General features: G+C 47.7%; 2 protein-coding genes across 4 annotated transcripts in view; one reads left to right on the top strand and one right to left on the bottom strand.

Annotated features, from left to right (window-relative positions):
- LOC106592965 (coronin-7) overlaps positions 1-2,194 on the bottom strand; it is a 112,266-nt gene extending 110,072 nt beyond the window's left edge. The window contains exon 1 of the mRNA XM_045715652.1: positions 1,804-2,194. Within this exon, the coding sequence (XP_045571608.1) occupies positions 1,804-1,863 (60 nt within the window). The 5' untranslated portion in view covers positions 1,864-2,194. The remainder of the gene's footprint in view (positions 1-1,803) is intronic.
- Positions 2,195-2,266: 72 nt separating this feature from the next.
- LOC106592966 (dnaJ homolog subfamily A member 3, mitochondrial) lies at positions 2,267-15,884 on the top strand. 3 transcript variants are annotated; one of them, XM_045715651.1, is made up of 10 exons: positions 2,267-2,517; positions 3,153-3,295; positions 3,401-3,484; positions 3,757-3,969; positions 4,235-4,387; positions 4,468-4,615; positions 10,436-10,629; positions 10,729-10,844; positions 11,363-11,460; positions 14,199-15,884. In XM_045715651.1, the coding sequence occupies exons 1-10, from the start codon at positions 2,310-2,312 to the stop codon at positions 14,219-14,221; spliced, it is 1,380 nt and encodes a 459-aa protein (XP_045571607.1). In that variant the 5' UTR covers positions 2,267-2,309; the 3' UTR covers positions 14,222-15,884. The 3 variants fall into 3 exon arrangements, with proteins under 3 accessions (XP_045571607.1, XP_045571605.1, XP_045571606.1); XM_045715649.1 differs by lacking the exon at positions 14,199-15,884 and adding an exon at positions 11,628-12,139; XM_045715650.1 differs by lacking the exon at positions 14,199-15,884 and adding an exon at positions 11,628-12,143 and having other exon boundaries at positions 2,278-2,517; positions 3,159-3,295.
- Positions 15,885-16,061: the final 177 nt, after the last annotated feature.

Here is a 16,061-nt window from a genome sequence, read left to right on the forward strand (position 1 = left end):
CTGTCATAATAAGGAAGATTCAGACTAACTGTCATAATAAGGAAGATTCAGACTAACTGTCATAATAAGGAGGAGGGTATTAGAGGACATGTTGTTACACACACACACACACACACACACACCCTCTGCCGTATATGTTGAATCAGCAGAATGTTAAGGAAGTGGGAGCGACTCCCTGCGATGCGTATTCTAAAACCTCCTTTCACAACACTAACAACAGGGCAGAGGCAGGAGCGCCGTGTGTTTGAAAACACTTCTGCCAAAACCGTTATGGTTTTCAGGCCTGTGTTCAGGCCTATGTCAGACAACAGGCCTGAACACTGTCACGGGCTCCGGCAGGGAAGGTACAGAGAGCACTTAGCAGCCCAGACAGTGTCTGACAGCCCAGCAAAACAGCTAGTTTCTCTCTCTCAGGAAACACACATTACTGCTCCACAGGCAGCCAGGCATAAAGAGAACAAGGTGCCCATTCTCACTCACTCACTCCTTGGAGTTCTCCTTCTCCCTCCTAACATTTGAGATGGTGCTTTGAGTGTTGCTTTTCTGAGGCAGTCCTCCTAACAGGATCAGAGATCCACTCTGCAGCTGGAACTCACTCACACTGTGAGACTGTGTAGAGGTTTACTACATGGAGAATAAGCATCCAAGTAATGGTATGTTTCATAACTGATTTATAAGAGCACCCTTTTAAAGCTTTATTTTGGCCAGAGAGGGGTCACTCATGACTTAGGCCTATTATAAAAAGGGAACTTAACTCTCATCAATGCCAAAGCAGTTGTGAACTTCAGCTATTGCTTGACCGTGCAGCAGTGTACTGTAGTTTACACTGTAGGCCTAACCACTGTTGGTCATCATGCACGTTGCATATAGGAAATACCCAAGGGCCGTATTTGTAAGGGCTGTATTGGTGGTAGCCTATATCTGACAGCATGTACGAGGTGTCTGGCTGGCATCATGAGAAGTCTTCAAGGCACAACTGTTTTCTTTATCAAGGGGCTAAGCTACAGCAAGTCCAGAGATCAACTCGCATCAGGATCTACCAGGTTGTACAATGACATTCTCCACAATACCTAAATCATCCACTTAATATAAAGAATGTCAGACATTTCCACTGTCTCAGCCAGTCAACACAAGACAGCAGTGTGGGGGTTACATAATCGTCCACACGAGGAGTAGTGATGGCTGTCTGTGTAAATTGGTGCACAGCAGAACGTGTGTAACGAGGCACTCCCACGTATCTATCACCAGGACTGACGGCATTACACCACCACTGTGTATCTTACTCACAGCCTATTGGTTGACAGAGAGGAGCTTTGTTAAATGGCGTAGGGATACGCACTGTTATGTACAGTGCACTTTAGAACTCAGATCTGAGCATTACTGCTACATTGTAGAATGATGACCGGTTACAATGAGAGCAGGAATTCGGATACATTCGAAATAATGTGGCTATTCAGTGATGATGGGCATCACAGCCCATCTGTAACATCTGACAATCCTGACCAATACGAACCGCTGTCAATTTAAAACGTGGAATTTGCATAGACTGCTGAAAGCTAGTTAGATAACAATAACCACATGGTTAACACTAACGTTAGCAGCCTTCGCGGTTTGCACTTGGTTTTCGTAGACTATTCTCTACCAACACACTCTTACGATGCAGCAGCCTTCTGCAGATCTGTAGGAAGTTCAATTTCCTCCAAACATTTTCAGACGTTCCCCAAAACACAACTCCATTCCGTCTTCTTCACCGTTGCTAAGAACCAATGCTGGCCAAGCTTTCTTGCAACGCTCATTACTTACATCTTTCTTGGCGATCTTCGGGGTGGTGTTTTTGAATTTGGAGGTCTTGAAACGATTCATTCTAGTCACCTAAATTAACTTTCGTGCCTTCCGGGTATCTCTGTCTTGTTGGTACTGTCTTTAAAGCTCGAGCACTCAGCAGCACACTCCTTTTCAGATGACAGTTCAGCACTGTCACAACTCGCTGTGTGAGCGATTCTATCGACGATCGACTCAGACCCCTGTTTAGTTTCATCAATGATGATTGACCACCGGAAAATACAAATGTTTCTGTTTTGAAACGTTTAATCGTAATTGCCGTGAGTAAGAAGCGGACTACATGGGATACAACTGTTTAAATGCTCTTCCACAGTTTCTCAAGTACAGATATTTCAACAGAGTGAAAGTTAGTTTGCGAACATCTTGTAACAAAAATAGATGTATTGACATTCAACTGTTCTGCGCATGTCCGTGACACCACTTTACCTGCACATGCGCAGTCCCCGCTGAGTAACAGCAGTAGAGTAATGATGGCGTCCTCAGCGGCTCGCTGCTCCACACGTTGGATAACAGTTGCTGTGTCCTCCGGTCACCGTCGTGCTTCTTGTGCTCTGGCCCCTTCTTCTAATGGAGGCTCAAGAAGTCTGTCGACTTTTGGAGCACAGAAAATCTGGCCGGAAAGCAATGCAATGCGTGGGGGCACGGGGAATGCGTTGACATTGAGAGGGCTGTCAGGTGGGTGCACAGAGACGGCCTAACTAGCAAGCTAGGCTAGCGTTTCTCGTAGTTTCCATGCACCTTTTTGGACACAACTGACAGTCTGCAAAAAAAAAAGTTTGACGCCACGGTAACATTCCTAACGATACAACTGAAAGACAGACTAACTTTAGCTCATGGATGACGATATGCCATGGAAGAGGGATGTAATTCCATAGCTAGCTAACTAGCTAGTAGTTAGTTTGTACGCATTCAAATTGCTGTGGGTGTTTTGTACTGTAGCTAGCCTGCAGCTCCATAGCCATTGCATGGAAAATCAGGTCACAGCACTGATGATCTTGAACGGACTGTCAGGAATAACTACTGAACTCTACAGTCAAACACTGCGTTGAACTAGCTGTATCTGCATGAGCCCTGATTAGCTAGCTATATATGCCAACTGGCGTTTGCTAGAAACTTATTGGCTCCAGAGTTGATCATCACAGACAGCAGCTAACACTATGTATTTGATAGAGCCCTGCTCAGTGTTATAGATGAATTGTGAGTGTACAGGCCTGTAACTACCTTGAAAATAGATAACTACAGAAGGACAATAATAATAATCCACAGTCATGTTGCCAGGTGTAATCTACTCACATACCTTTTCTTGGTAGTTCCAGGTGTTAAATCTCCCCATGTCATCTGCACACTGTCCTTCCACACAAGTGCCCCAGCCTCCAACAAACAGGACTTCTACACGGTGCTGGAGGTACCACGCACTGCCACCCAGAAAGAGATCAAGAAAGCGTATTACCAGGTGTGTAATCATTTTCTGTGTAGTGTTGACTTGCTGTATTGATCCTTAGCCGTCACCACTCACCACAGTTGTTGAAGGAGACTTTTTGTTGTTGTCCCACTTCAGATGGCTAAGAAGTATCACCCTGACACCAACAAGGAAGACCCTAAGGCCAAGGAGAAATTTGCTCAGCTGGCTGAAGCTTATGAGGTTTGGCTGACCTTCTTCAAAATGGGCTTCCCCTTTTAAGAAACTAAAATGAGATTAAAGGGATAGCAATATTTCTGTGACATGTGTAGCGGATGTGGAATCACTAGTTTGTTACTTTCCTAACAGGTTTCTTGGTACTATTTGATGTCACTCTTGAAGAAAGTGTCTGTTAATCAAGTAAACGAAACATCAGAACCACTTGACTCTATGAAGGAACTGCCTGGTCTTATTGGAGGACTGTGCATCTTACTTCCTGCTTTGTCCTCCCCCAGGTGCTGAGTGACGAGGTGAAGAGGAAGCAGTATGACACGTACGGGGTGGCAGGGTTCGATGCCAGCCAGGCGGGCGGTGGTGGACACCAGCAGTACTGGAGTGGACAGGCCAACAGCGTGGACCCAGAGGAACTGTTCCGCAAGATCTTTGGGGAGTTCTCTGGAAGCCGTGGCTTCGGCGACTTCAATACCGTATTTGATCAGCCCCAGGAGGTATGTAGTTGGGATGCCATACTGCTTTTAGAACCAAGGGGTTACAACTAGCCTAATCCCAGATCTGTTTGTGCTGTCTGTGCATGACAATCACCATATGAGTTGGCTATACAGCACAAACAGAAGTTTTGACTGCTCATTCAAGTCAATGTTCAGTGAGGTCTTATTGAGTGAGCCCATGCCAGGAAGCAATTACTTTTTTAGGAGTGTAAACTTTTTGTTAAAGACATCCCATATGAATCTCTTGTCCCTCCTTTCCTCCCAGTTTATCATGGAGCTGACCTTCACCCAAGCTGCCAAGGGGGTCAACAAAGAGATGGCGTTCAGCACTGAGGCCAGCTGCCAGCGATGTGATGGCAAAGGGAGCGAGCCTGGCACCAAGGTTGTGCACTGCCACTACTGCAACGGCTCTGGCATGGTAGGTGACATGATGTGTGGCGTGACGTGTTCATGTCTCACGTGCTTGTCTCACGTGCTTGTGTGTTTTGCCCTGTACAGGAGACGGTGAACACGGGCCCCTTTGTGATGCGGTCGACGTGCCGTCGGTGTAATGGGAAAGGCACTGTGATCTCCACCCCATGTAACTCCTGTCACGGGACCGGACAGACCAGACAGAAAAAGACAGTCATGGTGCCTGTCCCAGCAGGTGAGACACCCCCACACACTGACTGTCACTCACTCCTATACCTACCCAGTCTTATCTGCAGGTGAGACACCACCACACACTGACTGTCACTCACTCCTATACCTACCCAGTCTTATCTGCAGGTGAGACACCACCACACACTGACTGTCACTCACTCCTATACCTACCCAGTCTTATCTGCAGGTGAGACACCACCACACACTGACTGTCACTCACTCCTATACCTACCCAGTCTTATCTGCAGGTGAGACACCCCCACACACTGACTGTCACTCACTCCTATACCTACCCAGTCTTATCTGCAGGTGAGACACCCCCACACACTGACTGTCACTCACTCCTATACCTACCCAGTCTTATCTGCAGGTGAGACACCCCCACACACTGACTGTCACTCACTCCTATACCTACCCAGTCTTATCTGCAGTTGAGACACCCCCACACACTGACTGTCACTCACTCCTATACCTACCCAGTCTTATCTGCAGGTGAGACACCCCCACACACTGACTGTCACTCACTCCTATACCTACCCAGTCTTATCTGGAGTCTTTCAAAACAATATTTGATCTAAACATAGTATGCATTTTCTAATGCACACACAGAGAGACCCAGGAACAGCCTTCTCATCCTGAATCTCTTCCTTTTCTCATTAAGATCACTGATTAAAAAAATTATTCAGCCTTTATTTAACTAGGCATGTCAGTTAAGAACAAATTCTTATTTACAATGACGGCCTACCGGGGAACAGTGGGGGTTAACAAATCAAATCAAAGTTTATTTGTCACGTGCGCCGAATACAACAGGTGTAGTAGACCTTACAGTGAAATGCTCACTTACAGGCTCTAACCAACAATGCAAAAAAGGTATTAGGTGAACAATGGGTAAGTAAAGAAATAAAAACAACAGTGAAAAATAACAGTAGCGAGGCTGTCAGAATGACAGATTTTTACCTTGTCAGCTTGGGGATTCGATCCAGAAAACGTTGGTTACTGGCCCAAAGCTCTAACCACTAGGCTACCTGCCACCCCATAATGCTCTTATAAACTGTTTGAAACGTTTATAAAACTCTATAATGCTGGATGAAGCAGTTCCTATGTTTGAAACGTCTATAAAACATGAGCGGGTTTAATTCACGTGAGCGGGTTTAATTCACGTGAGCGGGTTTAATTCACGTGAGCGGGTTTAATTCACGTGAGCGGGTTTAATTCACGTGAGCGGGTTTAATTCACGTGAGCGGGTTTAATGAATGTGAGCGGGTCAGAGATGTAATCTGAGGGCTACTGATCCCGTCTTTGAGCGTCCCAGACGTCCTGATATTTTCAAACCTGTTTGATTTTATCGGCACAAAATCTGCAATGCTCTTCTAGTGTGAGATGTACAACGACAAGTTTTGAGAACGGTGATCAGCAACAGCCAATGAGAGGTCTCCAGAGAAGAAGCCAGGGAGATGATGGCGTCACCCAGAATGTGTACTCTCCAGCAGGAGCGAACTACTACTACTACTACTACTACTATGTGTTTGTACTTGCCTTTAACCAAAGCCAAAGTGTCAAATCGTTAGGTATTTCAACTAGGTGTGAATGTCTGACTGAAAACGTTTGAGGCTGATTTTGTTCTAGCTACGTTAACAATCTAATTGCATCATTGTTTTCATGAGACAGCATGTCTGTATGGAGAATCCTTACGACCAAGTGAAGAATCGTGTAGTGTGTGTGACCCTGTACTGAGCCACGTCGTGTAGTGTGTGTGTGACCCTGTACTGTGCCACATGGTGTAGTGAGTGTGACCCCTGTACTGTGCCACATGGTGTAGTGAGTGTGACCCTGTACTGAGCCACGTCGTGTAGTGTGTGTGTGTGACCCTGTACTGTGCCACATGGTGTAGTGAGTGTGACCCCTGTACTGTGCCACATGGTGTAGTGAGTGTGACCCTGTACTGAGCCACGTCGTGTAGTGAGTGTGACCCTGTACTGAGCCACGTCGTGTAGTGAGTGTGACCCTGTACTGAGCCACGTCGTGTAGTGAGTGACCCTGTACTGTGCCACGTTGTGTAGTGTGACCCTGTACTGAGCCACGTCGTGTAGTGTGACCCTGTACTGAGCCACATGGTGTAGTGAGTGTGACCCTGTACTGAGCCACATGGTGTAGTGAGTGTGACCCTGTACTGAGCCACATGGTGTAGTGAGTGTGACCCTGTACTGAGCCACATGGTGTAGTGAGTGTGACCCTGTACTGAGCCACATGGTGTAGTGTGTGTGTGACCCTGTACTGAGCCACGTCGTGTAGTGTGTGTGTGACCCTGTACTGAGCCACGTCGTGTAGTGTGTGTGACCCTGTACTGAGCCAATTCGTGTAGTGTGTGTGTGACCCTGTACTGAGCCACGTCGTGTAGTGTGTGTGACCCTGTACTGAGCCACATCGTGTAGTGTGTGTGACCCTGTACTGAGCCACGTCGTGTAGTGTGTGTGTGACCCTGTACTGAGCCACGTCGTGTAGTGTGTGTGTGACCCTGTACTGAGCCACGTCGTGTAGTGTGTGTGTGACCCTGTACTGAGCCACGTCGTGTAGTGTGTGTGTGACCCTGTACTGAGCCACGTCGTGTAGTGTGTGTGTGACCCTGTACTGAGCCACGTCGTGTAGTGTGTGTGTGACCCTGTACTGAGCCACATCGTGTAGTGTGACCCTGTACTGTGCCACATCGTGTAGTGTGACCCTGTACTGTGCCACATGGTGTAGTGTGACCCTGTACTGAGCCACGTCGTGTAGTGTGAGTGACCCTGTACTGAGCCACGTGGTGTAGTGTGTGTGTGTGTGACCCTGTACTGAGCCACGTCGTGTAGTGTGTGTGTGTGACCCTGTACTGAGCCAATTCGTGTAGTGTGTGTGACCCTGTACTGAGCCAATTCGTGTAGTGTGTGTGTGACCCTGTACTGAGCCACGTCGTGTAGTGTGTGTGTGACCCTGTACTGAGCCACGTCGTGTAGTGTGTGACCCTGTACTGAGCCACGTCGTGTAGTGTGTGACCCTGTACTGAGCCACGTCGTGTAGTGTGTGTGTGTGACCCTGTACTGAGCCACGTCGTGTAGTGTGTGTGTGTGACCCTGTACTGAGCCACGTCGTGTAGTGTGTGTGTGTGACCCTGTACTGAGCCACGTCGTGTAGTGTGTGTGACCCTGTACTGAGCCACGTCGTGTATGTGTGTGTGTGACCCCTGTACTGAGCCACGTCGTGTAGTGTGTGTGTGACCCCTGTACTGAGCCACGTAGTGTGTGTGACCCTGTACTGAGCCACGTAGTGTGTGTGTGACCCTGTACTGAGCCACGTCGTGTAGTGTGTGTGTGACCCTGTACTGAGCCACGTCGTGTAGTGTGTGTGTGACCCTGTACTGTGCCACGTCGTGTAGTGTGTGTGTGACCCTGTACTGTGCCACGTCGTGTAGTGTGTGTGTGACCCTGTACTGAGCCACGTCGTGTAGTGAGTGTGACCCTGTACTGAGCCACGTCGTGTAGTGTGTGTGACCCTGTACTGAGCCACGTCGTGTAGTGTGTGTGACCCTGTACTGAGCCACGTCGTGTAGTGTGTGTGTGACCCTGTACTGTGCCACATGGTGTAGTGAGTGTGACCCCTGTACTGTGCCACATGGTGTAGTGAGTGTGACCCTGTACTGAGCCACGTCGTGTAGTGTGTGTGTGACCCTGTACTGTGCCACATGGTGTAGTGAGTGTGACCCTGTACTGTGCCACATGGTGTAGTGAGTGTGACCCTGTACTGAGCCACGTCGTGTAGTGAGTGACCCTGTACTGTGCCACGTTGTGTAGTGTGACCCTGTACTGAGCCACATGGTGTAGTGAGTGTGACCCTGTACTGAGCCACATGGTGTAGTGAGTGTGACCCTGTACTGAGCCACATGGTGTAGTGTGTGTGTGACCCTGTACTGAGCCACGTCGTGTAGTGTGTGTGTGTGACCCTGTACTGAGCCACGTCGTGTAGTGTGTGTGTGACCCTGTACTGAGCCACGTCGTGTAGTGTGTGTGACCCTGTACTGAGCCAATTCCGTGTAGTGTGTGTGTGTGACCCTGTACTGAGCCACGTCGTGTAGTGTGTGTGACCCTGTACTGAGCCACATCGTGTAGTGTGTGTGACCCTGTACTGAGCCACGTCGTGTAGTGTGTGTGTGTGACCCTGTACTGAGCCACGTCGTGTAGTGTGTGTGTGTGTGTGACCCTGTACTGAGCCACGTCATGTAGTGTGTGTGTGTGACCCTGTACTGAGCCAATTCGTGTAGTGTGTGTGACCCTGTACTGAGCCAATTCGTGTAGTGTGTGTGTGTGACCCTGTACTGAGCCAATTCGTGTAGTGTGTGTGTGACCCTGTACTGAGCCACGTCGTGTAGTGTGTGTGTGACCCTGTACTGAGCCACGTCGTGTAGTGTGTGTGTGACCCTGTACTGAGCCACGTCGTGTAGTGTGTGACCCTGTACTGAGCCACGTCGTGTAGTGTGTGTGTGTGACCCTGTACTGAGCCACGTCGTGTAGTGTGTGTGTGTGACCCCTGTACTGAGCCACGTCGTGTAGTGTGTGTGTGTGACCCCTGTACTGAGCCACGTCGTGTAGTGTGTGTGTGACCCCTGTACTGAGCCACGTCGTGTAGTGTGTGTGTGACCCCTGTACTGAGCCACGTAGTGTGTGTGTGACCCTGTACTGAGCCACGTAGTGTGTGTGTGACCCTGTACTGAGCCACGTCGTGTAGTGTGTGTGTGCCCCTGTACTGTGCCACGTCGTGTAGTGTGTGTGTGACCCTGTACTGTGCCACGTCGTGTAGTGTGTGTGTGACCCTGTACTGAGCCACGTCGTGTAGTGAGTGTGACCCTGTACTGAGCCACGTCGTGTAGTGAGTGTGACCCTGTACTGAGCCACGTCGTGTAGTGTGTGTGTGACCCTGTACTGAGCCACGTCGTGTAGTGTGTGTGTGACCCTGTACTGAGCCACGTCGTGTAGTGTGTGTGTGTGACCCTGTACTGAGCCACGTCGTGTAGTGTGTGTGTGTGTAACCCTGTACTGAGCCACGTCGTGTAGTGTGTGTGTGTGTGTGACCCTGTACTGAGCCACGTCGTGTAGTGTGTGTGTGTGTGACCCTGTACTGAGCCACGTCGTGTAGTGTGTGTGTGTGTGTGACCCTGTACTGAGCCACGTCGTGTAGTGTGTGTGTGTGTGTGACCCTGTACTGAGCCACGTCGTGTAGTGTGTGTGTGTGTGTGACCCTGTACTGAGCCACGTCGTGTAGTGTGTGTGTGTGTGTGACCCTGTACTGAGCCACGTCGTGTAGTGTGTGTGTGTGTGTGACCCTGTACTGAGCCACGTCGTGTAGTGTGTGTGTGTGACCCTGTACTGAGCCACGTCGTGTAGTGTGTGTGTGTGACCCTGTACTGAGCCACGTCGTGTAGTGTGTGTGTGTGACCCTGTACTGAGCCACGTCGTGTAGTGTGTGTGTGTGACCCTGTACTGAGCCACGTCGTGTAGTGTGTGTGTGACCCTGTACTGAGCCACGTCGTGTAGTGTGTGTGTGTGTGTGTGACCCTGTACTGAGCCATGTCGTGTAGTGTGTGTGTGTGACCCTGTACTGAGCCACATGGTGTAGTGTGTGACCCTGTACTGAGCCACGTCGTGTAGTGTGTGTGACCCTGTACTGAGCACCACTACGTTGGCAAGACACAAAACTACAGGGGAGACAGTCGTTTAATGTGAGAGGCTCAGTGATGTTAGGATTTTGAAAGTTGTGTAGTGCACCCAGGTTAACTGGCTGTGTTGTCTCTTTGCAGGTGTTGAGGACGGTCAGACGGTCAGGATGCCTGTGGGGAAGAAGGAGGTGTTCATCACGTTCCGGGTCCAGAAGAGCCCAGTGTTCAGACGGGACGGAGCAGACATCCACTCTGACGTGCTGATCTCTGTGGCTCAGGCTGTACTGGGGGGCACGGCCCGGGCACAGGGCCTCTACGAGACAGTCAACCTCTCGGTGAGGCACACGGACAGACCAACCTTTCTGTGACACCTACAAACATAAGTGATGGATTGATGGCCAGTAACTAACTGTGATTGGTGGATCCTCTTGTAGATCCCTGCTGGGATCCAGACAGACCAGAGGATCCTCCTCTCTGGGAAGGGCATCGCACGGATCAGTGGCTATGGTTACGGAGATCACTACGTCCACGTCAAAGTCCGAGTCCCCAAGTAAGTTACTCACAATACACCTTTAGATACCATCTCTGTAGTAAGCTACTCACAATACACCTTCAGATACCATCTCTGTAGTAAGTTACTCACAATACACCTTCAGATACCATCTCTGTAGTAAGTTACTGCACAATACACCTTCACATACCATCTCTGTAGTAAGTTACTGCACAATACACCTTCACATACCATCTCTGTAGTAAGTTACTCACAATACACCTTCAGATACCATCTCTGTAGTAAGTTACTCACAATACACCTTCAGATACCATCTCTGTAGTAAGTTACTCACAATACACCTTCAGATACCATCTCTGTAGTAAGCTACTGCACAATACACCTTCAGATACCATCTCTGTAGTAAGCTACTCACAATACACCTTCAGATACCATCTCTGTAGTAAGCTACTGCACAATACACCTTCAGATACCATCTCTGTAGTAAGTTACTGACAAATGTTAGATGCTCATTCCTCACTGTGTGTGTGTGTGTGTGTGTGTGTGTGTGGGGGCAGGATCCTGACAGACAGACAGAAAGCTCTGCTCATGAGCTACGCAGAGGATGAGACTGAAGTGGAGGGGACAGTCAATGGTGTCACAAGCACCACTGCAGGTAGTGGCACACACTGTTTCTGCGCTAGGTTCCTACACACTGACTGCACACTTACCTGCTCCCCTTCATATGGTTTACAATTAGTTGAGGTCCCAGCTCTGCTCATGAAAGCTGATAATGCTTTTATGAGTAAAATCTTCGCTCACGCAGTACATGTTTCTCACCAGGTGGGGGCAGCAGTGGTAAGCAGTCTGAGGCAGGGCAGGACAGGCAAGGAGGTAGGAGAGAGTGCCTCTAGGAGCAAACTGCCTCTAGGAGCAACGTCAGCATAAGAACTGTTCATCGGGAGCTTCATGAAATGGGTTTCCATGGCCGAGCAGACGCACACAAGCCTAAGATCACCATGTGCAATTCCATGGCCGCCATTGGACTCTGGAGAAGTGGAAACACGTTCTCTGGAGTGATGAATCGCACTTCACCATCTGGCAGTCCAATGGACAAATCTGGATTTGGTGGATGCCAGGAGAACGCTCCCTACCCAAATGCATAGTGCCAACTGTAAAGTCTGGTGGAGGAGGAATTATGGTCTGGGGCTGTTTGATGGTTCAGGCTAGACCCCTAAGTTTCAGTGAAGGAAAATGTTAACGGTACAGCATACAATGACATTCTAGACCATTCTGTGCTTCCAACTTTGTGGCAACAGTTTGGGGAAGGCCCTTTCCTGTTTCAGCATGACAATGCCCCTGTGCACAAAGCGAGGTCCATACAGAAATGGTTTGTTGAGATTGGTGTGGAAGATCCTTGACTGGTCTGCACAGAGCCCTGACCCCAACTCCATCGAACACCTTTGGGATGAATTGGAAAGCTGACTGCGAGCCTGGCCTAATCGCCCAACAACATCAGTACCCGACCTCACTAATGCTCTTATGGCTGAAAGGAAGCAAGTCCCCGCAGAAATGTTACAAAATCAAATGGAAAGCCTTCCCAGATGAGTGGAGGCTGTAATAGCAGCAAAGGGGAGACCATCTCCATACTGTCGATAAAAGACAGTACTGTGCAGCCGTCTTCATCGACCTGGCCAAGGCTTTCGACTCTGTCAATCACCGTATTCTTATCGGCAGAGTCAATAGCCTTGGTTTTTCTAACGACTGCCTCGCCTGGTTCACCACCTACTTTGCAGACAGAGTTCAGTGTGTCAAATCGGAGGGCATGTTGTCCGGACCTCTGGCAGTCTCTATGGGCGTATGACAGTGTTCAATTCTCAGGCCGACTCTTTTCTCTGTATATATCAATGATGTCCCTCTTGCTGCGGTTGATTCCCTGATCCACCTCTACGCAGACGACACCATTCTGTATACTTCCGGCCCTTCCTTGGACACTGTGCTAACAAACCTCCAAACGAGCTCCAATACCATACAACACTCCTTCCGTGGCCTCCAACTGCTCTTAAACGCTAGTAAAACCAAATGCATGCTTTTCAACCGTTTGCTGCCCGCACCCGCCCGACCGACTAGCATCACCACCTTGGACGGTTCTGACCTAGAATATGTGGACCACTACAAATACCTAGGTGTCTGGCTAGACTGTAAACTCTCCTTCCAGACTCATATTAAACATCTCCAATCCAAAATCAAATCTAGAATCGGCTTTCTATTTCGCAACAAAGCCTCCTTCACTCACGCCGCCAAACTTACCCTAGCAAAACTGACTATCCTACCGATCCTCGACTTCGGCTATGTCATTTACAAAATAGCTTCCAATACTCTACTCAGCAAATTGGATGCAGTCTATCACAGTGCCATCCGTTTTGTTACCAAATCACCTTATACCACCCACCACTGTGACCTGTATGCTCTAGTCGGCTGGCCCTCGCTACATATTTGTCGCCAGACCCACTGGCTCCAGGTCATCTATAAGACTATGCTAGGTAAAGCTCCACCTTATCTCAGTTCACTGGTCACCATAACAACACTCACCCGTAGCACGCGCTCCAGCAGGTATATCTCACTGGTCATCCCCAAAGCCAACACCTCATTTGGCCGCCTTTCATTCCAGTTCTCTGCTGCCAGTGACTGGAACGAATTGTTGGAGACTTTTATTTCCCTCACCAACTTTAAACATCAGCTATCTGAGCAGCTAACCGATCGCTGCAGCTGTACATAGCCCATCTGTACATTGCCCACCCTATCAACCTACCTCATCCCCTTACTGTTTTTATTTTATGTACTTTTCTGCTCTTTTTGCACACCAGTATCTCTACATGCACATCTTCATATGCTCATTTATCACTCGTGTTAATCTGCTAAATTGTAATTATTCGCTCCTATGGCCTATTTATTGCCTACCTCCTCATGCCTTTTGCACACACTGTATATAGACTTTCTTTTTTCAACTGTATCATTGACTTGTTTATTGTGTTATTGGCTTGTTTGTTTACTCCATGTGTAACTCTGTGTTGTCTGTCACACTGCTTTGCTTTATCTTGGCCAGGTTGCAGTTGTAAATGAGAACTTGTTCTCAACTTGCCAACCTGGTTAAATAAAGGTGAAATTTAAATTTTTTTAAAAATGCCCATGATTTTGGAATGAGATTTTTCGACGAGCAGGAGCACATACTTTTGGTCATGTAGTGTACATGCATACACACGATTGTTTAACCATAGAAATATAATTACTAGAAAAGACATCCCAAGTCAAATCAATGTTTTGCTGTCACTTTCAATGGGTGGAGGGACAGCAGTTTGTCATATGTTGGTTTTGAAAACACATGCAGTAATTGTTTCTTTTTTCCACTGAAAGGTAAAAGGTCCACTGGGAACTGAGGCGAGTGTCCGAGGGTAGAGAGAGGATGCCCTAAGAAGACAGCCACAAGGGGAGACCAGATATGGGGACGGGGTGGGGGAGTGTTGGAGGGATGATGTCTACTGTATCCTACTCTGGCACTGGACAACACTGGTTACCCCAGATCTACCTTCACAGATCTCCTTTCATCCTTGATCAGTTCCCTAGCAGTGGATGACAACGGACTGAAACAGGACCACAAACCCAAATCCAAGAGGAAATACGCTCTGGAAGTACCAGGAAGTGACTGCCCCTTAGACTTGTAGTTTTTTGGATGGTGTTCAATGTGCAAAACTGTTGCGCAATGGTCTTCAAGCACAAACATATCATAAAAGGCATCGGGCAGAAGTAATTTCATCCACAAATATAATTATACATTTTAAATGACCGCATGTTCAAAAGATTAGGGTACGTGATCTGGAAGTAAAGCGGACGGGGCGGCAACTTTAACAGGGTATTCCATAGATTTTCCAAATGTTCCTGTCCATCAGATTCCTAACCGTGTGATAGCAGCGCAGTCAAACAGTCACTCAAAGTATGGTCTGTCTGCTGTCTTTGAGGAATGCACTGTTGCCAGTGATGGCCAAAAAACCTATGGATATACAAAACATTAGGGACACCTCCCTAATATTGAGTTGCACCCCTTTTCCCTCAGAACATCCTCAGTTTATCAGGGCATGGACTCTGCAATGTGTTATGCATTCCACAGGGATGCTGGCCCATGTTGACTCCAATGCTTCCCACAGTTGTGTCAAGTTGGTTGGATGTCCTTTGGGTGGTGGACCATTCTCGATACACACAAGAAACTGTTGTGTGAAAAACCCAGCAACACTGCAGTTCTTGACACTCTCAAACTGGTGCGCCTGGTACCTACTATCATACCCTGTTCAAAGGCACTTCAATATTGTCTTGCCCATTCACCCTCTGAATGGTACACATACACAATCCATGTCTCAATTGCCTCGAGGCTTAAAAATCCTTCTTTAACCTGTCTCCTCCCCTTAAATGTACCCTGATTGGAGTGGATTTAAGTGTCATTAATAAGGGATCATAGCTTTCACCTGGTCAGTCTGTCATGGAAAGAACAGGTATTCCTAATATTTTGTACACTTAGTGTATAAGAATACTAAAGCATAGAACATCTATATTTTATTTAAAAGGCCTCTGCTGCAATAAGGAACTTTGTTTTGGTTGAGATCCTCCTGATTTAAAAAAAATGTGTAGTAAGTTTGTTCTGTAAAGTTAACTCTGTCTCTATGCTTCCTATGTTGCTAGCCACTGCAACCAGTTGTACCAACCTAATAACAGCATTAGTACTGTCAAACAGCTACGGTGAGATAAAGAGGAAGTTGTCTGGCTGATAGACTTTTCTGTTACATAAAAAGTGTGTAATGTGTGTGTGGAGATGGATTTGGGTCTGAGAACCCAGTCATCTAGGACAGGCATGATTCACCAGTTGGATCAGATGTGGCTGACCCTCTGCTCTCTCGATGAATCTGAGAATTCAAAGCTGCACACTTTCATGTACCCCCATTCTGCCTTGTTATATTTGTAAATATACAGCTGTTGATATTGCAACTGTACCAATGTGTCATGTTAGAGAAATAAATAACATATCTATAATAAAAGTGAAATCTAAATGAATTGATGTTAATGTCTTATTGCTGCCAGATGTGAACACACAGAGAGCAGAAATACTAAACTACTGTAGAACGGGCCAATGACCCTGGTCTAATACTTCAAATCACATTTTGTCACATGCAGATGTTAATGTGAGTGTAGCTAAATGCTTGTGCTTCTAGTTCCGACAATGCAGTAATA

Source organism: Salmo salar, chromosome ssa03 (assembly GCF_905237065.1).
Source record: "Salmo salar chromosome ssa03, Ssal_v3.1, whole genome shotgun sequence".
Classification (NCBI taxonomy): Eukaryota; Metazoa; Chordata; class Actinopteri; order Salmoniformes; family Salmonidae; genus Salmo; species Salmo salar.

Coding starts and splice junctions, on each gene's coding strand:
- LOC106592966 (XM_045715649.1), top strand. CDS start 2,310: ATGATGGCGTCCTCAGCGGCTCGCTGCTCCACACGTTGGATAACAGTT. Junction 3,970..4,234: donor TATTTGATCAGCCCCAGGAG/GTATGTAGTTGG, acceptor CTTTCCTCCCAG/TTTATCATGGAGCTGACCTT. Junction 11,461..11,627: donor TGTCACAAGCACCACTGCAG/GTAGTGGCACAC, acceptor GTTTCTCACCAG/GTGGGGGCAGCAGTGGTAAG.